The sequence below is a fragment of the Talpa occidentalis genome, unplaced genomic scaffold (genome assembly GCF_014898055.3).
Source record: "Talpa occidentalis isolate TD23 unplaced genomic scaffold, MPIMG_talOcc4v2.1 talOcc4.5, whole genome shotgun sequence".
Taxonomy (NCBI): domain Eukaryota; kingdom Metazoa; phylum Chordata; class Mammalia; order Eulipotyphla; family Talpidae; genus Talpa; species Talpa occidentalis.
Window position 1 is genome coordinate 57,413,345 of NW_023604861.1, and position 26,520 is coordinate 57,439,864.

Here is a 26,520-nt window from a genome sequence, read left to right on the forward strand (position 1 = left end):
GGCTGCACAATTTGTTGGGTGGATGAACTAGGAGAAAGTTGAGTTCACCCTAATGCTGACCAGGTTTGGACAAGTCGCTCTACATCCTTGCGTCCCAGACTGTGTTCTTCATCCCCTCTCCTCCTCCGCCTCTTCTCCCCGCCTTTCCTCTTACTCCCTCCCTTTCTCCTGCCACCTCCTCTCCCTCCTCAGCGACCCAGTTAGGAGCCTACATGTGATCCTTGATGCTGTCTCTACTGCACCACCCAATCCAATCCATCCCCCAGCCGGTGGATTCTGACCTGCTTCCCATTAGTTCCCAGTGGCTTCTCTCCGCTTACACCCTTCGGCACTTCCCGGCGCCTCCTGCTAGGATTGCTGCCACCACAAGCCTCTCCCCCTCTTCAGATCATCTCCACTTCCTCTGTTCCAGCCTCCTCCACTCACTCCTGTACAGAAATGTTCCTCTAACATTAAAGTCCACAATGCAGAGCTTGACTCAATAGGTGAAGCTCTGAAACTCTGGATTCCCTAAGCTGATCCCTCTGAAAGGCCTCTCCCTAGCCCCCCTGCTCTAGCTACTCCACAGCTAATTTACCCAGTTGTCATGTCCTCCAGAAGACAGTCCCTGATCCAGTCCACTTAATCTCCCGCTGCGGACTCAGTTAAAATACCCCAAAAGAACCCTCCAAAGCCCTCCCATGGCCCTCGCCACCTTGGGATGCACCCACTGCCTCCTGTCCACCTTCCCGCCTCAACCCAAGAGGACAGAGACTGGAGCAATGGAAGTTCTTAACTCTGCTGGGTGAAGGACGGACTCAGAGGAACCCTCCCATCCTCCCCAGAAGATTGCGATCTTAAGACCAAAAACAATGTAAAACAGATAAAGTCAGGGAGTGGGAGTGTACCATGATTGTGTTTTGGATAGAATCGCTGGGATCGCTGAATCCGCAGCTATTGCTGCTGTGGGATTCCCAGCATCCTGCACACCATCCATTGCACCGGTCTTCTTGCATAAAGGCACGTGGCTGTCTCCCCCTAAAATATGATCCTCCACACCAGCATCTTGTTCCTACAACTTGTTGAAGTCTTTTTCCAGGGTCCCATTGGGAGCTGAGGATACAAGGGTGGGCGTCTGACAAAGGAGAAAGCTGCTCCTACACCCTTGACCCTGACTCTTGAGAATCAGAGGCCTTGCAAGGAGCCCAAAAGTTCCCAGCGTGATATGGAGTCACAGAAGCCTGACTTTGTTGTTGACCCATTCTTCTGATTCTGGGAATGTGTGCTCAGCACACTTACAGGGACCCTGTCCTCTCTTCTCCCAGTCTCTCCACTACCATCCCAAACCACAGTAGGCTCCCAAATTGCTTTAAAGCCCATCCAGTTCTGATGCCACTATTGGTTCAGCTCTAAAGCTATATTCCAGGGCATATGAGAAAAGGAACTAGATCAGGCCTCCCCTGGTGGCGCAGCAGTTGAGCGCTGGGCTGCGAAGCTGCCCACAGCCTCTGCAGTGCCAGTTGGATCCCCGGCCACCGGAGGAGGGTCCCACATGGCGCGCAGACCTCTCCTGCCACCTGGTGCTCCCCTCAGCAGTGTACTTCGGTCCATCTGCCTGCTCTGTTTCCCACTCTGGCTCTGGAGAATTCTCTCACCCTCCCGCGCTTCTGACTGTACCCAGTGCTTGTATAAATAAATAAATCTTTATGCAATTAAAAAAAAGAAAAAAGAAAAGGAACTGGATCAAGAGGCCGAGAGCACGGGTTTTAGTCCTTGCCCTTTCATCTGCTATTTGTCTAGCCAGTCACTTTGCTTCTCCAGGTATCTGTTTCCTCACTTGTACAATGTGTTTCTGTACCTTCCGTCCACCCACAGAGTGTGGTGGTTTCATGACTGGTGAATGTAAAAATGCACAGACAGTCCCTGATCCAGTCTACTTGAAGGCACAAAGGTGAGCTAAGTCGATGTGTTACTGACAAAGAGGGTCTGACCTAAGAAAAGAGAAAGCAGACATTTCACTTGACATTTCTTTCTACCCACCTGTGGTCGTTTCCATGCTGCCGCCCACACAGACAAACCGTCCAGAGTCTCAGTCTAATGCCATGCTACTTTTATAAGCTACAAGAAATGGGCAGTTGGTGGGAGACTGAGACTACAAGCAAGTAGGCCATTAGGGAGTTCTGCCTGTATATTTTCTGAGAGGCGAGGATAAGGTATAAATGAATTGTTAACAGCATGATGGCATTTTCTGGAAGGCCAACAGTCCAATCTGGGCCTCCAACACTGTCCAGAGTGGAAGAGAAATGATTACCATTTAGCATGAGAGAGGCAGAAATGTCTCAGCTCCTCTCAGCCCTGGTTGGCATTGTCTGAGCCCACCCTGCTCCCCTTTTAAAGGAGAGCCACTAGGTCTCTATTCACAACACCCACCCATGGTGAACTGCTTGGAACCAAGCTTGGTACTCTAGATTTGGTACCAAGCCTAGAGGATGGTAATATGACCTCGGCGAATCACAAAACTTGGAAAAATATAATTGGTCTTCCTTGAAGAAATTGGTTTTCAAACCTCTCCGTGGGACTTTATTCAAGTTTTTGAGGCAAGGAGACAAATAAGTGCATATTTTCTCCAGCACATGGGGTTACATTGGACTTGAATGCAGTCCTGCAACATCTGGACCCCATGACTCTTTATCTCCTGTGCTCATGCCCGGCTTCGGGAGAAGGCTGGCAATCGTAGGCCTCCATTGACATTGTAGTGACCTTCTCTGGGTATCTGCTCTTCAGCAATATGGCCACCACCTTCTACCCAGAATGCTTTCTCCTCTTCCCAGAGGGCATTCTCTTCCTCCCACAGGGACTTTTTATCTTCCCATAGGGCCTTCTCCTCCTCAAGAAGGGCTCTTTCCTCTACCCATAAGGCCTTTTCTTCCTCCCACAGGGCCTTATCCTCCTGAAGGAGGTTCCGGTCTCTTTCCCATAAAGCATTGTCCTCTTTCCAGAAGGCCTTATCCTCCTTCCAGAAGATGCGGTACTTTTTCCAAAACGTTTTCTCTTCTTCCCGGAATGATTTTTCCATTTCCCAGAAGGTTTTTTCCTCTTTCCAGAAAGTTTTCTCCTCTTCCCAGAAAGGTCTCTCTTCTTCCCAAAAGCCCAAAATCTGGCCCTGGAAAGCACGGATCTTGCCTCGGAAATTCCACATCTCTTCTCTGAAGTCTTCTATTTTCTCACGGAAAATTTTCATCTCTTCCCGAAAAGCCTTTTCTTCCTGAAGCTTATGGATTAATTTCTTCTGGCGGATATTGGGTGAGGAGCCCATCAGTGACCGGAAGCAAGCAAGTCCCATCCATTTGCTCAACTTGAAGGGAAGCACCTTCCTAGTCAGCCATGGGGTGGACATGATGGGGGACAGGGCTGTTAAGCGGGGCTGTTAATCAAGTCCAGGTCAGCTGGTCAAACCCTGAGGGGACACCAGAGAAAACATAAAGTTGACAGAAGCTGAATCAAAGAGCCTCAAAGAAAAAAGTTCCCAAATAGACAAAACTAAATTTTATTTTTTAGGAAAATAAACTTGGATGATAGATCTCTCTCTCTCTCTCTCTCTCTCTCTCTCTCTCTCTCTCTCTCTCTCACACACACACACAGAGCCCAGGTCTGTTTCAGTGACAGCGAACTACATTCAGTTCTCTAGACACAACCACAGCTTCTGACTCTGTGCCAAGGCACATGCTGTGTGCTCTCCTGAGAGAACATTTTCCTTCTCTTGTGGGCTTAAATTCCCTTTCCTCCTTTCTCCTCGGAAAGCTACCTGGAACCTGCCAAAGTTTGCCATCACCTCTTCACAGCTACCTGTCGGTCATGTCCCCACTCTTGCCTCATCATGTTTGATTGGGATCAGGTGTGGACATGTCATCCCTGTAACCCAGCATCGCATATCAGGTTGTGCAAATAAAGAGGTAATAGTAAAAATATTGATTAAATTAAATATCATTGGATTTTGGAACTTTGATTTTTCTATGTGGTATCATGGTTATTTGTTTTATTCCTACTAATTATGTAAATATTAGTGTCTCGAAGTGGGAGAAAGTGCCCCATTCTTCTCTGAAGTCTCCACATTTATCTCTTTCTGTCTGCTCTCCACAGAAATGGAGTGTCTGGGGCCTCCCCAGTGGCGCAACAGTTGAGCGCTGGGCTATGAAGCTGCCCGCAGCCTCTGCGGCGCCGGTTTGATCCCCGTCCACCGGTGAGGGTCCCACATGGCGTGCAGACCTCTCCTGCTACCTGCTGCTCCCCTCAGCAGTGTATTTCTTTGTCAGTGTGCCTGTTCTGCTCCCTGCTCTGTCTCTGGTGAATTCTCTCACCCTCCTGCGCTTCTGATTGTACCCAGTGCATGTATAAATAAATAAATTAATTTTTTAAAAAAAAGGAAATGGAGTGTCTGCATTCATGATGAGGTGAGAACCACGAAACTAAGTGGGGAAGTTAGTTTGGGGTAAGTGGTTCCCTCCACAGAGTCCTTGACCGTAGAGACCCGCAGAAAGCATTTGTTGAACTGAATTGGGTAATTCTTTATGAACAAAGCCTCATGGGCAATTAAATTTGCAAGGAAGCTCCCAGTAATAATCAGCTTTCTAATTATAATATCAGTAGTTACCATCTGGATATTTACTCAGCCATGTTATGCTGGACACGTTACCTGCATTATCTGTTTGATCCTTTCACCAGGAGATGGGTACCGGGATGAACTCTGTTTTATATCCCAGAGAACCAAGGCTTAAAAAGCTTAGTAGAGGAGTCAAGACTGTGGGCAGCTAGAGGTCATGGTCTGAAGAGCATTATGTGGTCAGGCAGCACTGCTTTGTCACCACGCTGCTGATAGTGTCACTGTGAAGTGGGGTGTGTATGAGTGTGAAAGAGAATGAACCTACTGATAACATTTGCAGCTTGACCACCAATTTTAAATGAAACAATCTCCTCATCCAACTCTACTATTGAAGGAAAATATAGACACCCCCACTGAAAAGGAAATTAGAAAACATCGAATGTTTTCATTAAATAACCATGTCTTTCAACAAACAATAACCTACAGTTGACAGAAGTGCCTTGTCGTGTGTGAGGCCTCTCTGTCCTGAATCTGCAGTAGAAACATTTATGTGGGTTTCTGCCTCTTCTAAAGTGTTTCTGGACCTAGCCCAGCACTGAAAGCAACTATTGTCCCACTTACACTACAGCTTTATTTCTGACTCTGTGAGCAATGTTTGAACTAATGCAAGAACTTGCTAAAGCCGTTTATAAATTTCTTTTTGCTATAGATACTGGTTGCACGTTGCACATTCACTCCTTATCACCAGTCGTTATTCTAGTCCTTGTTACAGCCTCACCCTTTCTGCAGTTGTTGCTAGTAGGCTTTCCTTTTAGGGCTGCTCTCCACAGAAACAGAGTGTCTGCATTCATGAGGAGGAAAGAACCATGAAACTAAGTGGGGAAGTTAGTTTGGGGTAAGTGGCTCCATCCATAGAGTCCTTGAGAACAGAAAATCTGTAAGTTGTAAGTAAGTGAGCACCAAGTGTCCACCACACACAATCTCCCCTCTGAATCTAACTTCCCACTTGGGGCACAATTGGAGAAATCTGCTGATGGCACCTACTGACAAGAGATAAATATAATTATAAATCAAGTATTCAGGGACTCCTCTTTGTTCTCTGAGGATCTGGGTGTCTACTTGTGAGACAGAAACTTCCTCAGCTTCTGGATCACCCTCATAGCAGCCACATCCATTTCAAATGCCCTACTCTACTCTGGGTTCCTAGGCCAGGTCACACCCTCCCCACATCAGCTCACTCCTGTATGATGACCTTGTTTCATCAGTGATCCCTCACATCTCCTTCCACATCTCCTTCCACATCTCTCTCTCTCTCTCTCTTGCTTATTCTGCCCTTATTACACAATCACATTCAAGAATCATCTTAAGAACAATGTGCCGGCCAACCACCCAACCAATCAGCCAGCCAGCCAGCCAGCCAGCCAGCCAGAAACAGTCTTCCAACTCACCTGTTTGCAAGCCCTCTCCTCCTTAAAAGCATAAAAGTTGTCACCATTTATGTGCTACTGAAATGTCTTTTGTCCTCCAATTGCTATGACTTGCTAGTTGTTTACTCCTGACCTCTTAGCAGAATGTGGCACAAGTCCTTTTTGATACTCCTCTTGACTTCTAAACACTAGTCATCCTGTCCTCCTCCTGCCTCCCTGGTTTTTCTCAGTCTCTTTGTGGCTCCTTTTCCAATTGGAGTGTATTTTCATCCCTATAAAGCAGATCCTTCCTCATAGGACTCTTATGAAGATGACATATGATAGTACAGTGCCTGCACATAAAAGTGCTCAATAAAATAGGAAATAAGAATAATTATAATTACTATTTTGTGTCTTTTTCTATCCTCTTAGTTTAGGGAGGCATGCCAGGACAATCATAATCTGCTCCTACAAAGCATTAAGTTTTATCCCTCAGCCATCCTCCCTGACACCTATGCTCTGGTCATATGGAATTCCCCAAACATGCCAAGGTGTCCTCCTTTCCATGCCATGTTGTTTTCTCTCCTTGGATAGCTATACCTAATCCCACTTCACGTCCGTCACCTAGCTAACCCCACAAAATTCAAATAAGGAGTCACCTCTTCTAGACAGACTCTCTTGACACTCCCTACCAAGTTCATATGCCCCTCCTGTCCTACCAGGAACATGTGGCCTCCCATCTCTATGTCCAGCACCTAGAATAGTGTCTGGTCTATGACAGGTGCAAAGTAATGTCAGTTGAGTGAATGGCAGTCTCTTGGGGTAGAATGTTAGAAAGAGTTACTCTTCAAGTTTTCTCATTACCACTTAAATTATTTTTGAAAAAGATACCAAATATGTATATGTGTATTTAGATATGAAATATAATATAAAACTGTAATATATATCTATGCAGGTATAAAAACAAGAATCAAAGAAACATACCAGTCTTCAATATTATATTTGAAGACTAGGAAAGCAGTTTTTAAGGGAAATGTAATACATAACTCTATGTTTAGAACAAATACTATCCAATCTAAAGCCAACAGTTACTTACTGCTTAGCTGTTCCCAACTGGACAAGTCCTGTGGCCCTCTGAGGGTAAGAGGTCATTGTCACCTCACGTCCCTAGTGATGTAGTTCACAGGCAACTCTAATACTGTTTCCAAGGACCCCTCTGTTGCCTCTCAGTCCTGAGTCACAGGATGGAGAGAGCCAAGATGGGGCCCCAAATTAGAGACTTTAAGGAGAAGGGGTCCACCTGAAAGACGCCTCCACCTTCCATCTTTGACTTCACCAATAGTGAGTGTGGCACTGTTGATGACTCGCAGATGATTGTTACCTCACATTCTACCTGGATCGTGTCCCAGAGCAGGCTTCTGGGAAATCATTCAGTGGGGGAGGGTAGATGTAGTGAGTCCTTTCTCTTAATGCCTTCAGGAGTCTCTCTTTTTGGATTTTGACAGTTAGACTATGATGTATCTAGTGTAGATTTCGTTGCATTTACACTTCTTGGAATTTATTGTTTTTTCTAGTTATGCAAATTTGAGACAATTTTTCCTCAAGATTGAGAAGTTTTGTGCCATTATTTCTTCAAATATTATTTCTTCCCCTTTCTTTCTCTCCTTTTTTCTAGGTCTCCTATTTTGTATGTATTAGTATTTGGTGGTGTCCCAGGATCTCTGAGACTCAGTTCATTTCTTTCTTTCTTTTTTTTTCTTCATTCTTTTTCTTCCTATTGCTTAGAGTGGATAATATCTAATGGCTTGTCCTTGAGGTCACTAATTGTTCTGCCAGTTCAAGTTTGCTGTTGAGCCTCTCTAGTTTTCATTTTTGACTCCAGAATTTCTATTTGGTCCTGTTAAAATATAATTTGTATTTCTTTTAAAAAACATTTTCCATTAGATGAGACATCGTTCTCATGCTTCCCTTTAATTTTTTACATGTGGTTTCTTTTGGTTCATTGACCATATTTATAACAACAGATTAAAAATTTTGATCTAGTCAGTTCAACATCTATACCTCCTCAGGGACGATTTCTAACCAAAAAGAGAATAACTCAGAATGATAATTTCTATTGACTGCTTCCCTCTCTCCCCATTTCTTTGTCTCAAATTTTGTTGAAATTAGACATTGAAATAATGTTATTTAAACATTAAACATTAAATAATAACATAATGTTATTTTAAGTAACATAATAATGAACAGTATAATTACATTACAAATAATATGATGTGGCAGCCCTGGAAATTAAACCCTCCCTCCTCAGGTTTGTTGGCGTATTTTTGTTGTTGTTTCTGTTTTTTTGTTTATTGACTTTCCTTGGCTATTTCTGCTAAGCCATCTATGGCCACTGAAGAGAGAGGCTTGAATAGATTAGTGGACACCTACTGATTAAGAGATTTCCTTGAACTGATAAGTCTCCCTTTGCTGAGTGTTTGTTGGGGTGCCAGGATATGCCTTCACTGCCCACACAATTCTGCCATATCCTTCACTTCCTGCTTGTCCAGGCCCTCGAGGTCAGCCTGAAGTGAGAGGTTATGATCTTCTCAGGGTTTTTCCAGGTATATGACCTTCTAGATCCCCCCAGATATGTCAGAGCTATTCTTGTTCTTCAGTTTTTCCTTTTTAGTTATTGGTCAGTCTTTTATTTGCCCCAACTGGTAACACTGCCTATGTAGCTATGATATTAAACAATTTAAATTTTTGTTGACAAATGCCATGAAGGTAACACTATTTGTACAAAGTAAGCACTGAGTTACATCAAATTAAGACAACTGTGAATGGAACTTTTCAATGAACTGCTAGAGAAGTCATATAGTAATTCTTTGGAGATAAGGGATTTGTGGGGCTCCAAACCCATATTTTGCCCCCTTGCTTAGCGATTTTTGGAGTCCCAGTTATTGGTTTTTAACTCTTCTTTTTTTTTTTTTTTAATATATGTACTGAAGACTACACTTAACCTGGATCTCACATACTTTTATATAACATTTTAATTATTCATTTGAAATACTTTTGATAGTCATTATAATTTCTTCTTTTTGCTGCGGGATATTTACAAGTATATTGTTTAATTTCCAAATATGTGGAGATTTTCCAATTGCCTTTTTATAACTAATTTTTAGTTCAGTTGCACTATGGTCTATCTCTGCACAAAGTATATGGTTTGTTTACATTGTATGATATTAGTAATTTCATTTTTTTAATGGTTGCTTATGGCTCTGCATATATTCAATTTTCCATATTCACTTGAAAATAGTTACTTTCTTCAGTTGTTTGAGCTACTGTCTTTATACAAGAATTTGGTTAAGTTTTTAACTATGTTGTTCAAACCTTCGATGTTCTCATTGATTTTTTTTTTTTTTTGTGGGACCCTTGCTGGCGGCCAGGGAATGAACCGGTGCTGCAGCAGTTGCGGGCAGCCTCGCAGCCCAGCGCTCAACCGCTGCGCCACCAGGGAAGGCCCTCTCAAGGATTTTTTATGGCTTGTTTTGTAAGTTCCTGAGGGACATATACTAGCAGATCTGTTTTTCCACCCAGTTCTGTCAGTTTTTGTTTTATATATTTTATATACATATATGTTTTATGTATATATTTATGTTTTATATATATTTGTTTTATATATTTATGTTGCTTCTTTCCTTAAGTTCTACTTTGATGTTAGTAAAATCACACCAACTTTCCTTAGTATTATTATGCTATATCTTTTCATTTTAATTCTGCTGTGCTTATATTTAAAGTGTGTGTGGCATACAGTTGAATTTTTGCTTTTCCACTCTGTCACATTTGTCATTTGATTGAAATATTACTTTCTATTTACATTTACTGTAATTACTAATAAATTTAGATGTGGGTCTGTTTTCTTACAATTTTTTCCAGGCTACCAGTTAAGTGTTACTTTTTCTTTTTTCCTTCAGATTAATAAAAAATTTTGTTATTCCATTTCCCTCTTTTATTTCTTTAATTATATATTCTTTTATATAATTATTATTATTAATTATTATAGGGACTAGAATATTCTGAATTTGTAGAGCCTAATATATCATATTTACTATTACCATTCCCAGATAACTCCATCTATACCTCTCCCACATTTTTTCATTTTGTCATGAATTTTAATTATATAGATATTTAAAATGCCAAAAGACATTGCTGTTACTATTTTGCACAGCACTGCTCATGTATAATTATGCTTATCCTCCTCCCCTTTGGTGCTCTTGATTTCTTCTTGCATTGCTATGCTTCTTATAAGATAATTTCCTTTATCCAAAAAAGTCATACCTTTTAGGTTTCCTACAGTATGGATCCTGTGATGAATTCGCTCAGTGTTTGTTTGTTGAAGATATCTTATTTTATTTTTTTAAAAGATATATTTATTTATACAAGAACCGGGGTACAGGCCAGATGCGCAGGAGGGTGAGAGGATTCTCCAGAGACAGAGCGGGGAACAGAACAGGCAGACTGACGAAATACACTGCTGAGGGGAGCAGCGGCTGAGATAGGAGAGGTCTGTGGTGCCATGTGGGATTCTCACCCACCAGAGGGGATCAAACCTGCACTGCAGAGGCTGTGGACAGCTTCACAGTGTGGCGCTCAACAACCTGTGCCACCAGGGAGTCTTCTTGTTGAAGATATTTTAATTTTGCCTTCATTTTTTATGCCAGCTAGCAGATTTTATTGGTAGAAGAGCATATTTCCACTGCAGTTTAAACAAATAGCTTTCATTTCCCTATTCTTTACAGTACTGAGAATTTCAAGGAAAATGGATTTCAAAAACATATATAAGAATTGAATTTTAATCTCTATAAATAATTTGATGACAACATTGACATTTGTCTTTGATGAATTTGTCATGACACTGGCTCTTAGTTTTTAATAGAAAGGAAGTCAGTATACTTTGGGGCTTCTCAACACTAAAATTCAAATAGCAGTGTCTTGATTTTCTTTCTCAGATATATGACCCTTTGTGATTTGCCTTCATTTCAAAGTATATTTCCACTGGTTAGAGAATTTTAGATTATTTGTTATTTCAGTTCATCTGAATTAACTTCAACTGTTTCTGTTGATAAGTTATCAATTTAGTTGTTTTGTTTTTAAGTAGTATGCTTTTTCTACATTAGCTGCTATAAAAGTCACATCTCTTACATGGAATTTTTTGTTTGTTTGTATGAGTCTCTTATTTATTTATTTATTTATTTACCTTTAACTGAGGTAATATTGGGGTACCCCCATCTAGTATTGCCAGCATAGTGTACCCACCACCAACTCACCCATATTCCACCACTGTAGACCATTGTGCTTTCTTTCCTCTTTGTTTTTCCCTTTACTACCTCCTTCCTACACATTGTTGCAAGTTTTGTGTTGATTCCTTTCTCAGAAGATTATCAGATCATTTGACTAGTATATTCACTTCGTTTTAAGTTCATTTTTTTTTTTTTTTGAAATAAACTTGCTCCATTCAGTCAGTCATTCAGTCAACATTTACTGAAAGTCTGCTCTTGGCACTTAGAATAAACAAAACAGTTGTTGAAGTTATTGTGGGGGGATGACATGATCCAATAGCAACAATTCTGGGTTATTTTAATAACCTCAATAGTAATAATAAATTTGCTAAATTATTTTATTTGGAATACCATGTGGGAATTGATAGTTTTTGCACATTACACCTTCATTGCTGATTCTTGTGATAGCCCTGTGGGAGTTACTATATAATATTCTTCACCTACAGATGAGAACATGGATTTACCAGTTTTGTTTTGCTCATGGTCCTCTAACTGACATCTTCCAACTTCGAGTCCATATTCTAGAGACTGAGGACATAATGCACAACAAGACATAGCTCTTGAAATTTTGTATAAGTAGTTCACATTTCCACAGAAAAGGTCAGACTTTTGGCTATACTCTAGTGACATTTATTGTATTAGGAGCTGAGATTCGATAGCATAAGTTTGACTTTCACCTGCAAATTCAAATAGCAGCATGACCAGATCTAAAGACAAATATTCTGGGGGCCTCCCCGGTGGCGTAGCGGTTGAACGCTGGGTTGCGAAGCTGCCCACAGCCTCTGCAGCGCCGGTTGGATCCCCAGCCACCGGGTGAGGGTCCCACATGGCGCGCAGACCTCTTCTGCTGCCTGCTGCTCCCCTCAGCAGTGTATTTCGTCAGTCTGCCTCTTCTGCTCTCCGCTCTGGCTCTGGTGAATTCTCTCACCCTCCCGCGCTTCTGACTGTACCCAGTGCTTGTATAAATGAATGAATGAATGAATAAATCTAAAAAAAAAAAAAGACAAATATTCTGTTGTTTACTTATGGCAATCTAAGTTTACAGTAACAAGCCAGACCTCTCCAGTGAAGACTGACTATAATTCATAAGCACTGGATTCGTCAGTGAAAGATAAGAATTGGTTTGTCAGAGGAAGGATCTTCCGGTTTGGGTGCTGTGTTAGTAATTTCTACCAGGGCTTCTCTTCACCCCTTCTCTACCTCTTAATTTTCCCCTTTGTGGCGCTTGCATGTCCTTCAGGTGCCTGGCCCCAGTGTCTAAAATGTGCATGCTCTGATTAGAAATTTGAAGTTTGGATGGAGTTGGTTTGGATGAGTTGGTAAAGTACTCTTACGTGAAACCTTGAACTCCTCAGTGATTCATAATTCATAAAGAGTCTGCTATTCCAAATAAACCTTACAGCTTTTGGAGGAAATTGGAAATGAGATTATCATTGCTGAATGTGAATGGAATGCTGAAAATAAAGTGATTCTCAAAAATCTGTGAGCTCACAGGATTGAAAAAGAGACGCTTTCCCTCTCCTTATAGGTTGTACTAAGTCAACAGTTACTGTTCACTCAAGATAGAAGGTTTAGCTTAAATTTTGTTCAATACCATTATTTAGAAAAATAGTATTGTCATTCTTGCCAACTTTCAAAGCAACCCATGCTTATTGGAAAAAAAAAAAACTAGAAAGTAGAGCAAGGATGGAAAAGAAAATTAAAATCATCCATAATCCCAATGCTCAGCCATGACCACTGTAAACAGTGAGGAGGTATAGGGTTGCAATCTTCTTCATGTGCTTAATGCCTGAGATATATTCTATACAATTGTTTTCATGCTGTGATACAGTTTTTTGAGTTGCTTTTCACATAATACTTGCCATTTCTTTAAATATTTCCGAGGACATGATTTTTAATAACTGTGATAATACACATTCTCCTATTTTTTTAGAAATTAATTTATTCCATCAGGAATATAGATTATTTTCCAGGAAGAGTAGGTCAAACTAGAAAATTGCTCACAGGTGAAGACAAAAACTTCATAATCCATCATCACTGCCCATCAGTTTCTGTACTGAAAGAAGAGAATTCTTATTTTCAATGATGTACACCTGAAGTTTATATAATAGTATAATGCAATGTTACTTCAATTAAAAAAAAAAAGAAAAATTTTTCTACCAGCACCAGTCATGTAAAGGGACCATCCTTGGGAATTTGATTGCATGAAGGCAGGGGAGATTTTTTTTGTTCCTGCTACATCACAGTGCCAATATTACAAAGAGTTTCTGAAATCAAGCAGAAAAATACCAGCAATGCAACAGATAGTCAAACAATGTGAATAAACTGATTGCAGACAAATAAAAATGGCTATTGAACGTATGGGGAAATTTTCCAACAATACTAATAACAAATGCAATTAAAATAAATAAATATTACATTTCTCACCTATCAGATTGGCAAAAGTCAAAATATAGTTATTGAAAGCAGAAAAATATCTCCTTGCATATACATATATATATCACAGAGATATGTGCATGTACATGTCGTGAATATGCACGCATGCATGCACGCGCACACACACACATCAACATATCTGTGGTTTCTGTTCTTTGGCTCTTCCCCATCATATGTTTTATTCCAGAAGAAGTTTTCCTCTGGCCTTTTGCTCCCATCTTCTCCTTCCAGTGGAAGGTTTTCATCTTCTGGGGATTATCTGTACCTCGTATTTTCCTCTGTGCATTCATTTGGGTCTCTTTTTTCTTGGTGGCTTTGACAGACTGGATTTTCCAAGGATAGCATTACCAAGATTCCCCCAACCCAAATGCTGTGCTTGCTCTGTAACTGTGCCTTTCTCCTATCAAGAGGCGGTATCTTCTTCCTTTACTTGTGGGTGGACCTTCAGATTGCTTCAGCCAACATGGCTCAGAGAAAATGATGCTCTGTGACTGCAAAGCAGGCATGTGCTGGGCCCTTGTTGCCAGCCAGCCAGTGACAGTGTGCATCTTCCCCAACTCCACGCTCAGCAAAGTTATGTCAGTAGCCTGAGAACAGCCACAGTGGGATTATTCATATCATAGAAGCAAGAAAATGCTATGAGTCTCCCTCTCTTTCTCCCTCTCCTCTCCTTCCTCTCCCCTCCCCCTATCTGGTTGGTAAACGTTTAGCAGAAAACTAGTGTTTCTAAGGCTAGATCATAAGAGGGGATACAGCTTCTTCTGTCTCTCCCTGTTAGTACACTTGCTCAAAACTCAGCTGTCATGTTTTGAGAAAGACCAGGGTGCATGAAAAGTTCACATTAGTATTCTGGGTGACAGTCCCACCTGAGGTACCAGCCACAGCTAGCATCAGCCCCCACTGTGCAAGTGAGTGAGGAGGACTTTAGGTGACAGTTGCCCCAGCTGCCATCTGTCCAGATTCATGTGCGAGCCTCCTCGCTGAGCCCCATCAAGCCCAGAGCTGAGCTCCAGTGCTGATGTCACTGAGCTTGATATAGTTATACAGCAGTTAATCATCAGAGCAATGCTGCTTGCTCTGCTCTTCACCGGGGCATCGTAAAGTGATGGGGAATGAAAATACATCCATTGAACCCTAAAAAATTATTATATCGGTTTTACATGATAAATCTTCACACTCCAATTCATCAATTCAACAAATATTTACTGAGTGCTAATTAAGCATTACACCCTGTATTCACTTGGTGGAAAGGACAGGCACTTCTAATATACAAATCAAGACAATATGGAAACAACACACCACCAGTAAAGTGTGACAGGCACTGTGCTGGAAGTGTGTCCGAGTTCCATTGGGGTGTGTGAAGGAGGGGCACACAAAAAGGAGACCTTTGAGGGAGACTTCAGAAAGGATGTCTGGACTCGTCCTGAAAACGGGGTGGTTATTCAGGCTGTTGGTGAAAAGGGTTTCCTGGGCAGAGAGTAGCTCATGAGAAGGAATAAGACAGTGGGATCCTGCAGACTTTGTTTTGTGTAGCTCGGAAGTGCCCCATTAATGCTAATTGCTGAAGGATTAAAAGTGAGAAAGTGCGTATTGAGGTATGTTCAGAAATACAAGACACAGTGAGACCAAGTTATGAAGACTCTATGCTGAAAAAAATTCCTGGTAAAAATAAGAGTTAAAATATGATTTATAACCTATTACGAGTCAACTAACATCATTTGTGACAGCCCAGGCTCACCGTGGACTTGCAATCACACTTTGAGTGAGCTGGACCAGGTGCTGACAGCTGGTATCGCCTCTGATTAGTGGGTGTCTGCATTTCGATTGGTCAAGACCCTTTTCCAGTTTGTAAATAATTTAAAAATATCATCCCTGAAAACATTACTAGAATCAAGAACATTCACTATTACATGAGATAAGCCAATGTATTAGATAAGGAAATAAATAAGAGTTACAAATATTAGAGGAAGAGATTATGCTAGCCACATAAAGTCAGAAGGGGAAAGATAAATATGGGATGTCTCATTTATATGTGGAATATAGAGACCAAATAAAAGGTCAAGAAAAAGACAAAGATCTGAGCCATACAGCAAGGGAGGTGGTAAAGGGAGGTCAAAACAGGGGAGAAAGGAACACAAGGGAATATGGTGATGGTGCACAGGTGATATGATGGGGGGGACACCAACAGGGGCAACGATAATGTAAGGAAAAAAAAGAGTTACAGATATTAGAAAGGAGGGAATAGAACCCTCATTATTTCTTCTTTTTTTTTTTTTTTTTAAAGATTTATTTATTTATTTATACAATCACTGGGTACAGTCAGAAGCGTGGGAGGGTGAGAGAATTCACCAGAGCCAGAGCGGGGAGCAGAGCAGGCAGAAGGACCGAAGTACACTGCTGAGGGGAGCAGCGGGCGGAAGGAGAGGTCTGCGCGCCATGTGGGACCCTCCTCCGGTGGCCGGGGAGCAGCCGGGGATCAAAGCGGCGCTGCAGAGGCAGCGGGCAGCTTCGCAACCCAGCGCTCAACCGCTGCGCCACCCGGGAGGCCCAGAACCCTCATTATTTCTAGTGCTATGCTTTTTACCATAAAGTAAGACTCGACTTGAAATTTTAACATAATCAATTCTCCAAATTTATTTGTAAATTTAATGATATCTGGAGCAAAATGGCCAGGGATTTCCCACCTCCACTCCCAGAGGAAATTTGACTAAATCACCTTTTAAAAAGCTATCTGTAACCAAAATGAAAATGCGTACATTGTGCAAAGATGAAAAAAGATGTAAGAATTATATAAAGAAAATATTTAAATAAAAAAAAAGTTATCTGTAAAAAATAAATCCATAAGGAAGATTAGCAACCTGCCGCAGTCTTTTTGGCTTCAGGATTCCAGGGGAGGAAAGGGAAGCAGTTGCCAGGCTGGAGTAAGACCATAGGAAGACTCTGCCTCTTGTGAGATGCCACTCACAGGAAAGGCTGACAGAGGGCAGGAGGAGGAGGGCAGGGGAGGAGGGAGTCCGCGAGGGTGGTGCTGTGCATTTGTCCAACCCTGACACACTCCCCGGGACTTGGAGACACCCTGGACTTAGCCACCAGGAGCAGGGACAGGAAAAGGGGTGTTCCCTCCCCTCCAGCCCACTGGAGGGCACCAACCAGTACTAGTGAAGGGTGGGGGAGGGAAACCTCCAGGAAGTCAGGAGCCAGTGTTCAGGGATGTGCCCTGATATCTTCCCCCAGAGACTGCGGGACTGCTGAACTGGGCTTCGAAACACCTCAGATTTTTCTTGGAGCACTTCCCGAATCTATGGGGCTTTCAGGATCTTTGGGATTGACTGTCTTTTCTTTCCTTCTCCTAGACCCGGGAGTTTATCTATTTATAAAATTACAGTAAATAAATATTTATTTATAACATTGTAGTAAAAAAACTTGCCATTAAACCATTTTTAAGTGCACCGATCAGTAATGCGAAGTACATTTACACTGCTGTGCAGCCATCACCACCGCCCATTTCTAGAACATTTTCATCTTGCAAAACTGAAGCACTCTAGCCAGTAACAATAACACCTCACCCTGCCTCCTGCAGCCCTGGCCACCACCACCCTGCTTTTTGTTGCCATGATTTTGACTGGTCTAGTCACATAAGTGGAATCATGCCTTATCTGTCCTGTGTGTCTCGCTTATGACAGTTAGCATAATGGCCTCGGTTTATCCCGATCTTAGTGTGTTTCGGGGTTGACTGTTTTCATTCTTCTATGAACTAAAACTCAGAATTCAGATTGCCTGATTCTCTTTTCTTAAATTACCTTCAGGAAAATTATGATGCTGAGAAAAGACAATAAGAAAATGAAAGCTGCTCTTGAAAATGCTTTCTGATTCAGAGGGATGTTGAAGTGAAGGGACCCTGAAGATTTTCTCCCAAATTAGGAGGCTGTCAGGACTAGATGTTAAAAATAGAAAGAGTGACTGCAATAGAAGAGTGACATCAGAATGGAAAGCTCTCCAAGGAAAGCATGAAAAGAATGAGAATGGCTACACAGAACTAATTTCTTTGAGAGTAACACACAATAAAAGAAAAGCAAAGACGAGGTTGGCACCTTCTTGGGCAGGGAGAGTGGGAATGAACTCTTGAGCCCAGGGGAGGCGGGGTTGATCTGATTGCCGCTTTTGTGATGTTCAGCTTGGTCTTTGGCCAAATTTAATACCTCCCTTTACTCCTGTGGCTCCTGTCAAGAAGTCAGGAACATTCTCATTAACTCACAGATTCCTTTGTAATTAGACTCAGACATATACTCATTAGCTCATTACCCTTTTGAATTAAATTTCCTGATGGGATACACGAATACATTGGATTTTATGAAATAATCTTCTTCCCCCCACACCTCCTTTTTTTCACTGTTTCTGGCTTGGAGTAGCACTATTTGTTCAATGAATGAATGATTTTATTTTTACCAGCACAGCTGCACTGGTTAGACACCTCAAGCTCACATATAACAGCATGCACAACAAAATTTATACTCTGAATTCAACTTTCTTTTTTCCTTTTTTTTAAAAAAACATTTATTTATTTACTTATACAAGCACCGGGTACAGTCAGAAGCGCAGGAGGGTGACAGAATTCACCAGAGCCAGAGCGGGGAGCAGAGCAGGCAGAAGGACCAAGTACACTGCTGAGGGGAGCAGCGGGCGGCAGGAGAGGTCTGTGCGCCATGTGGGACCCTCGCCGGGCTGCCTGGAATCAAACCAGTGCTGCAGAGGCTGTGGGCAGCTTCGCAACCCAGCACTAAACTGCCGCGCCACCAGGGAGACCCTTTGAATTCAACTTTAACTCAATTTTACTGATATTTTTGACAACGTGGCCTTATTCATATGGCAATAAGTATCGTGGTCAAGAGCATGGACTCTAGATCACATTGCTTATGGACTTTAAATTTGTTACAAAGGTAGTAACTAAGCAACCGTGGGGATATACATAATCTCGCTGTACCTCACTCCTCATCTGTGAAATGGGAATGTTAATAAGACCTTCTTTGCTTTGGGGCAGCATTTCCAACCATGGTTTCCATTCATTTCTGATAGTAACTGCTTCCACTTTCATTAATCTCTGGGTTGCCATCACCCCTGTCACCTTGTCTTCTATGAACTTTTCAGCAATTCATCACTTTTGTACTAATTCTCCATATTACATTACCTCTGTCCTCTTAAGTTATACAGCTGCTATTACTTTTATTTAGTCTCAAGTCTTATAAGCACGTTCAAAAAACTCCAGGTTTTGTTTTGTTTTTTTTTAAATTCCCTTACTTCTGTACAAAATAGATTTTATCTGGTGTAGGTGAAAATATTCCTTGACACCTTGCTGTGTTGACAGGAACAGTTGGAAAATTCTGAGAACCCAGCCAGTATTCCTTCCTCACTGGCTCCCAGGAGCACTGCCCTATACATTCACACTTGCTCCCAGAAGGTTGCTGTCCTCTGGCCAGCTCCAGTTACTCGGGGGATCCAGGAGTCTCAGGGCCCTGCCTCCTGCTCACAATCAGCCCTCTTCAACTTGCTCCAGGGACGTGTGGCCAGATGTTCTGGAGAAGATTCAAGTCATCTGCTATACCACCTGTTTTTCCACCAACCTGCCACACCCCACTGTGGGGTCTGAGGTGGTCACCTGGGATTCAAGGCTGTAGACTGGCAGAGCCAGGATGAGGATGAGACAAGAGAGGCACCTGGGGCACAGGATTTGAGGAGATAATCACCTCAGGGCTGTGCAAGTACAGTTAGGAACACCCCCTACATATTATACAATAGTCACCTTTCTGTCCCACGCTAGTTACACCCCTGTAGACCAGACTTTGCCATAAAAGCACAAAACAACATAGAATGTCAGGGTTGGACATAGGACTCAACCACTTAGCGGGGTCTAAAATACAGATTCCTGGGCTCACGCCCAGACCTACAGATCCAGAATCTTTGGGAGGCGGGGAAGGAATCTATATTTTAATAAGGAGTTTCCGGCCCTTGTAAATTGACAGTCAAGAATCGCTGTTGCTTGATGCTTACAACAGGCAGCCCAGCCTCCCAAAGTGGTTTGCTTCCCATCCAAGACACTGACTATCAGGAATCTTATTACTCTGCCTTGCTGTAACTTCACACCCTATCGTCTATCTAATGTTCGAATGACATTGAATAAGTTTTATCCCTTTTCTACATGTCAGTCCTCAACTCCTTAAGCTTCCTCTCATGTCTGAAACCCCAAATCCAGGGCTTTTACCCTCTTTATTCACCAGTCCCTGCTCATGGAACTCTTCCTGGAATGCCATCTGCATGTATGGAAAGCAAGAAGTGAGAAGCAGCTCTCCATAAACAGGCCTGCACTACCAACTAAAGCTAAGTCACTGAAATGAAGTATCTCCAGCAGTAACTTAAATGCCAGGAAATGCATTAGCTCTGCATCCGAACGCCTAACCTTTTAAAAGCTCCCCGGGGGTGCTCTGCTGCGCCCCCTGCCGGCCTTGAGAAGTACTCCAGGGCATGAAAGCCGGCGGGGAGGGGGCGGGGTGCATCACCCACACGTGGGAGTGGGAAACGCAGATAACCCGCCCCTCCAAGGAAAAAGCCGCGAGCTGCTGTCACGCAGCAGGTGAGCAATCCAAAGCGAGAAACAGGAATAAAGTGTGCTGCAGGGAGGGGGGACCACAAAGGAAGAGAGAAGTCCCACAGATTTTTAGACCTGGACCACTGGGACCCCAGTGTGGCTGAGTTCTGACCCAGCTCTGGTCTGGCTCTTTCGTCAGCTAAAAAGGTGAGTCAGGACAGTCTCTACAGAAATACTCCTAGGTGTAGGTTTCTCGGAATTATTCAGAGGAAGATGACAGTATGCTGATGTATGCTTCCTGGAAAGAAAACGCCTGCGTGTGGAAGCGCTTTTCTTAATTGCGTGGAGGGAGGGAAAAGCTTAATCTTCACTGAGTCTAAAGAAAATGGTTTTTCCCACAGAAAGAATAGTCCTAAAGGAACAAAGAACTACCAGGCAAAAGGAAGCTGTTGGAGACTTTTGGGAACAACTTGCTGAGGAAGGGGCAGGGAGCGGGGTCACCACCTGAGGCTCTGAGCAGGTGGCTTTGACTTGGTCACTGTGTAAACGTGGTAGAGCTCCAAAGGGGCACATCTTCCACTTCCTAGGAACTGAGCCAGCAAGGGCACATGGGGAGGTGGTGGGATGACTCTGGCACACAGTGGGTGTGCCACCACTGGGTGATTTCATGAGTGATGGAATTGTGAGGAGAGGAACTCAACGGGGGAATATGGATAGAGCTGCAGATAATTAAGGTTTTGTGTCCTGAGCACTTGACATATTCAAGGATATTGTTTAACATCTGCTGTTGGAGGAACAGGTATGGGCATGGTTTGTGTTTAACATTCAATGTTATTCAAAACCAAGGAGTAAGTTGGGGTCCTCCCACATCTAATTTAGGAGTAAGCAATTTCCTCAACAACTCAGTCACTAACAACACAATCACTGAGTCAGAGATGTGTTGTTCTTCTGTCAGGTTAAGGGGTTCAGGGTGAAAGGTAAAGAAATGCTAAATTCTGACCCAGTGCTAAACGTCAACAAAAACTTAGATACCTGTAGATACAGGCTTGCTGTTGAAATATGACACATCGTGAGGTTCAAAATAAAATAGTGTAGATTTGAACACCAGCACTGGGAACATCAGACAGACATAAAAGGGTTTTTCAAAGTATTGGCATTTTGGACCAGATAATCCTTTGTTAGGGTGGCGGGGGCTGTTCAGTTTCTTGTAGGATGTTTAGCAGCATCCTCTTGAGACTGGCCACCATATCCACACCAGTCATGACAATCTTTAATGTCTCTTGGGGAGACAAACTCGCCCCTGGTTGAGGACCATTGAGGTCAATTGAATTGAATATGGAAAATGTGTTAAGAAAGTCACTTGGCAATTATAAATTCACTCCCTCATGCCCTTTATTATTACTAAACTTCTAGGAAAGAAAGCAACAAGAGCTATGATCACTGTTTTGGGTGCAGAAGCAAATGTGAGACAGATAATTCCATTGCTGTCGTACACAAGGAAGGACTTCTAAGTCTCTGTTGAGTCACACTGGAGAGAAGGTAACTGCCTATTTCCCTTCCCCCATCTTTTCCTGTGAGTCTGTGTGCTTATATATATACAAGAGAATTTTCTACCAAGTTAGAAAAAAATTCATTTTCTTAGTATTTAGAAAGTTTAGAAATAGACTAAATGGAATGATGAATTACTATGGGCTCCCCTCTCTTGAGCACCTCCTCTATTGGAGGGGTGCCCTTACTGAAGGCTTCATTTGAAGGGGTAAGGGGAGCATGCAATTGGCTCTTGTGAGTTTTCACGTCCTCACCACAATTGTGAATAGCTCTTTCATAGTATTTTGAGTTTGAGTGAGTTCTGTGTGAATAAACAACCCTGTTCACTACTATTTTCTCAAACTGCAGTGGGTTTTTGTAGATTGTACTCAAAAGATCTCTATTTTTGCTTTGAATTGGAACAAATCCCTATCAAAGGTCAGAAAAGGTAATTCACAAAGGGTACATACAACCAGAAAACAAGCAAAGAAAGAATGTGCAATATCACTGTAATAAAAAATGCAAATTACAGTGATAATGAAATTACATTTTTGTCTATTAAAGTAATAAAGATGCTTTAGTTTTTCTAGCACCCAGTGCTGGCTAGAGTGTGGTAAAACTGGCGCTTTCATATATTGTTAGTGGCACTATAAATGGATTCAACTCTTCTGGAAATTAATTTTGTCTCCAAAGTCAAAAAATGACTTACATTTTCAAATTCAGTAATTCCCCCATCTAATTAGTTATTCTTAGGGAACTTTCTAATGTATGAAAATAATCAATTTTCATGGAAGATAAATCTCTTAGAATTAATCAAAATAGTTAAAAATTGTAAGCAAATATCAACAAACATGGTTTAATAGAGAGTGATATATATCCTGCCTTGTGAAAGGTAACAAAGCTGTTAAAATAATGGTCATGAAGACCACAAAGTAACACAAATAATTCTTATGTCAAAATATCAAGTGTTAATTTCATGAGTCCAGTGAAAACAACCACCTGAAATGTGAGTGTGTGTGCTTATATATATACACATGAAATACGTAGACACTTACTTGAAAGAAAAGCTCAGAAATACTAGCAGTTTTGGCTGAGGAGTTCTGCAGTTGTTTATCATGATCTAATTTTCCTGTTAATTTGCTTTCATAGTTTTACAGATGGTATTCCAAAGGAGAGAATATTTCCCACCACCATCCTATCATACTTCCCCTTTTCCTTTCTTCTATCAGCTGACTCATTTCTGCTGATGTCCTCACAAGTTGCTTTTATCTTTGGAATTTGGGAGAACCACTTTTCAATATTACTTCTGCAGTGTTTTAAATTATAAAGGAAACCTGCTCATGGGCCAAGCAGTAGGAGGGATAAAGTGGAGATGAAAACACTGATATCTTATTTGGTTCCCCTATGTTCCTGAAGGAATTATGCTCAGTGAAATAAGCCAGAAGGAAAAAGAAAAATATCGGATGGTTTCTCTTAGAGCAGGAATGTAGGGGAACCAAATAAGACACCAGTGTAAAAAAAAATAATAACAATACAAAACACAACAAAGTAAAAACAGACAATTATAAATCAGAGACATCCTGCAGAGGAGGAGGAGGGAGAGGAATCAGAGGGAGGGAGGGAGGAGCACAGGGGACTGAGGTGATGGTGCACGGGTGCATTGGTGCAGGAAATTCTATGGGGACCACACCTGAGGGGGTGGGGGGGGGAAACAAATATTGTTAAAAAATGAGCAATGATATAAAAAATTTAAAAATTAAAAAAATAATATTTTTTAAAAACAATGAATAAATAAATATATGGAATACCAAAAAAAAAAAAAAAAAAACCCTAAAAGGTGACTTTAAAAAAAAAAAAGGAAAGAAAACACTTCTCATGCTGGACTCCCTCTGGCCCTGCTCTGACTCACAGTTCCTCTCTGCACAGGTCACCAACCACAGGCTGGTGTGTGCACTTTGTCTTTTCCCTGCAGTTACGTAGACACGCAGACATTTTTTACATGAATAAAATGGTACTCTGCACGTCACCTGCCCACTCTGGTTGTGATAGGTTGTGCCAAATTGCCCCCCAGAGAAGTGGCTTCTTTTATAGTCCCTCCAACAAGGTATCCTCAGTTCTGGTTCCCTTTCTCCACACTGAAATCCTGAACTGCTCATTATTTGCTAATTTGATAAGTAAAAATGATCTCTCTCAGTTGTCTTAATTAACATTTTGTTCCTTGTCACGGAAGCTGACCACAACTTACAAAGTCGATTGACCAGCCTTTGGGGAGAATGCGTCTTCTCTTTCTGTCTGAGTGCCAGAACCCAGTTCCTATGTCATAGCCACCTGTGTCTTAAGGAACGTTCTTTAAGATATGACAGAATTAGCAGCATATCATTCATTTTTAGTTCTTGTACATCTGGTCAGTTTATGAAAATAGAAGGCTTGAAGGAATAAGAATCACCTCTTAAAATGGGTCCAAGACCTGTACATTATTTTGGTTTATTCTGTTAGATGACACTTCAATGATTACCTATAAGGATATGACTGATTTTTTAAAAAAATTGATGCTTTTTCCATTATTTGCAGCTAGTGGCTAAGGAGATTAGTCAATTTGAGATATTTGAATTTAAAAAAAAAATCTATGCATCTCTACACTTTTTTTTGTAGAATAATTTTTTTTAAGAACAATAGTTCTTAAAGGTTTGCTAGAAACTAAAGCATGTGTCTTTCACCTGAGTGACCTCAGGTACCAATGTTTGTGTCTTTCTGCTGGGACACAGATAATATAGACAGTTCCTATATTATCTATGGGTTTTGAAAGGGACTCTCTTGGGTTGTAGGAGGCACAATTCAACATGCATTTCACAGGAAATTTACCCACTTGTGGCACCACCTCATGAGTATAAAGAATTTGCCCTTATTTCCCCTTGCCTGTTATTTGCCTTCTGGGGCACAGCCAGACAAGGTGTGACCTGTATCCAGATGTGAAGTCCACATCACCGTAAGGTTATGTACATACCGCCTCCATGGCAACAGGGCCTGGGTGACCGAAGTTCACATGTGAAAGTCCACAAGGGCTGTGGGAGAAGCAGGGTAGTAGGACATCTAAGCAGAGATAAGACAGGCACACAGAGAGAGGTGCCGCGTCCTTGTAATGTGACCAGGAATAGCAGTCCCGTTTCTCTTCACAGCTGCTTGGTCTCCTCGGCAGACATGAAGCCGGGAGGCCGCCTCAGCTCTGGCCACTGTGCAGAGCACACACTGTGCCGTAATGTGCAACACGTACCTGCTCTTCACATCAAGGACGCGAGGAAAGGAGTTATCCTTCTAGGTTAGGGGGATCCTGGGGCGCCCCGATGGTCCTTTATCTCCTTCTGAGCTTTTAAATAATTGCTTGTCCTTGGGTTTGCTTTTCTAGATGGGGTTGAAGTGACTTAGCTTATGTGGCACCCCTGTGGTAACAGACTTCCATAAATGTGGATGCCAACAATTAATGTGTGATTCAAACAGACTCAGCACTGACTGTGTGTTCACAAAAGGGCATGCACCCCACCAGCCTGAGTTCATGAGTGTTTGTGGGAAACAGTGCAGGATGCAAAGGAGGCAGTTGTTGGCTCAGGGCTGCAGTTTCCACAGTTTTCTGCTGTGAGGACATCAAGTTGACAGTGTTTGAGAGAACATTATAGAAAAAAATGGAACCTCTTAAAGAACATTTGAATAGTAATTTGTGGAATTATTCATTGAACATATATAGAAGGCTTGTCTGTGCTGGCGAGATAAAGATTCACACATGTCTTTCATGGTTGCTTCTAGAAAGGCAGCATCTGGAGGCGCGGTCAGAGAGGGTTCTCTGAGGATCACCCAGCTCTGCATGTTGGGTGGGGAATGGGAGCAGGCGACCTGGGGCTGGGTGATATACCTTTTGACCGATCATCAGAGCCGTCCAAGTCCATCCTGGGGGAGGGGGATCAGGCACCTCAAGTTCACAGATCTTAAGAAACCTGCCTCCTATGTAACTGTGTGACCTTGGGCAAGTGCTTACCTCTTTCACCCTGGGTTTCCTCCTCTGTGAAAAGGGCTAATACTCCTTGCCCAGACAGAGCTGACAGGGAGGGCACACTGACATCCTTGCAGCCCCTGACTCGCCTGGGGAATCTTTCCTTTTAGGTGTCTTCCCCTTTTCTCCAGCTTTTGGTGAGGAAGAGAAAATGTGGACTTGGCTGTCACAGAGTCAGCTTTTACGGGTCATGAAGGCCTGGTTTCAAATTCCAGGTCAACTACCTACCAGCTGGTGCCTTTGAACAAACTGATTTGAAGCTCAGTTTTCTTTGCAAAATGAGGCACGCCTGCTTTCTGGGGTACTGGGGAGTGTGTGTGTCAAATGTGGAACATGTGGAAAAGCTTGCAGGGTGCTCATGCTCTGCTCCTGTCTGGAGGCTTCCGTCATGCTGACCTTACTTACTGTGAAGGGGATCCTACAGACTCCAAGCTGGGTTTTGAGTGTGACATGTCCCGGAAGCCAAGTGACAGGGGATAAAAACTCCATATCTCTTTCTAATCCCGGGAGACAAAAGCTCTGGCCGAATCACCCTGCCTGCAAGTTAACAGAGGATCAGCAGGAAGGAGAAGCTGCCAGAGCAGAGCTGCTTGCCAGGGCAGCCTCCAGCCAGCAGGCCCATTGAGTGA

At 42.3% G+C, this 26,520-nt stretch overlaps 2 protein-coding genes across 3 annotated transcripts in view; one reads left to right on the plus strand and one right to left on the minus strand.

The window, feature by feature from the left end:
• Window positions 1-2,057: 2,057 nt before the first annotated feature.
• CCDC70 (coiled-coil domain containing 70) lies at window positions 2,058-7,345 on the minus strand. 2 transcript variants are annotated; one of them, XM_037527256.2, is made up of 2 exons: window positions 7,082-7,345; window positions 2,058-3,436 (listed from the first exon to the last, which is right to left on the minus strand). In XM_037527256.2, exon 2 carries the CDS (start codon window positions 3,374-3,376, stop codon window positions 2,681-2,683), a length of 696 nt encoding a protein of 231 aa, XP_037383153.1. In that variant the 5' UTR covers window positions 3,377-3,436; window positions 7,082-7,345; the 3' UTR covers window positions 2,058-2,680. The 2 variants fall into 2 exon arrangements, with proteins under 2 accessions (XP_037383153.1, XP_037383154.1); XM_037527257.2 differs by lacking the exon at window positions 7,082-7,345 and adding an exon at window positions 4,673-4,791.
• The window catches only part of TMEM272 (transmembrane protein 272), a 42,598-nt gene continuing 23,229 nt past the window's right edge, over window positions 7,152-26,520 (plus strand). The window contains exons 1-3 of the mRNA XM_037527258.2: window positions 7,152-7,326; window positions 9,414-9,517; window positions 21,736-21,861. The gene's annotated coding sequence lies outside the window, so the exon portion shown is untranslated. The remainder of the gene's footprint in view (window positions 7,327-9,413; window positions 9,518-21,735; window positions 21,862-26,520) is intronic.

What these genes read in the sequence shown, in the direction of transcription:
- CCDC70 (XM_037527256.2), bottom strand. Translation starts at nt 3,376, where the DNA reads ATGTCCACCCCATGGCTGACTAGGAAGGTGCTTCCCTTCAAGTTGAGC.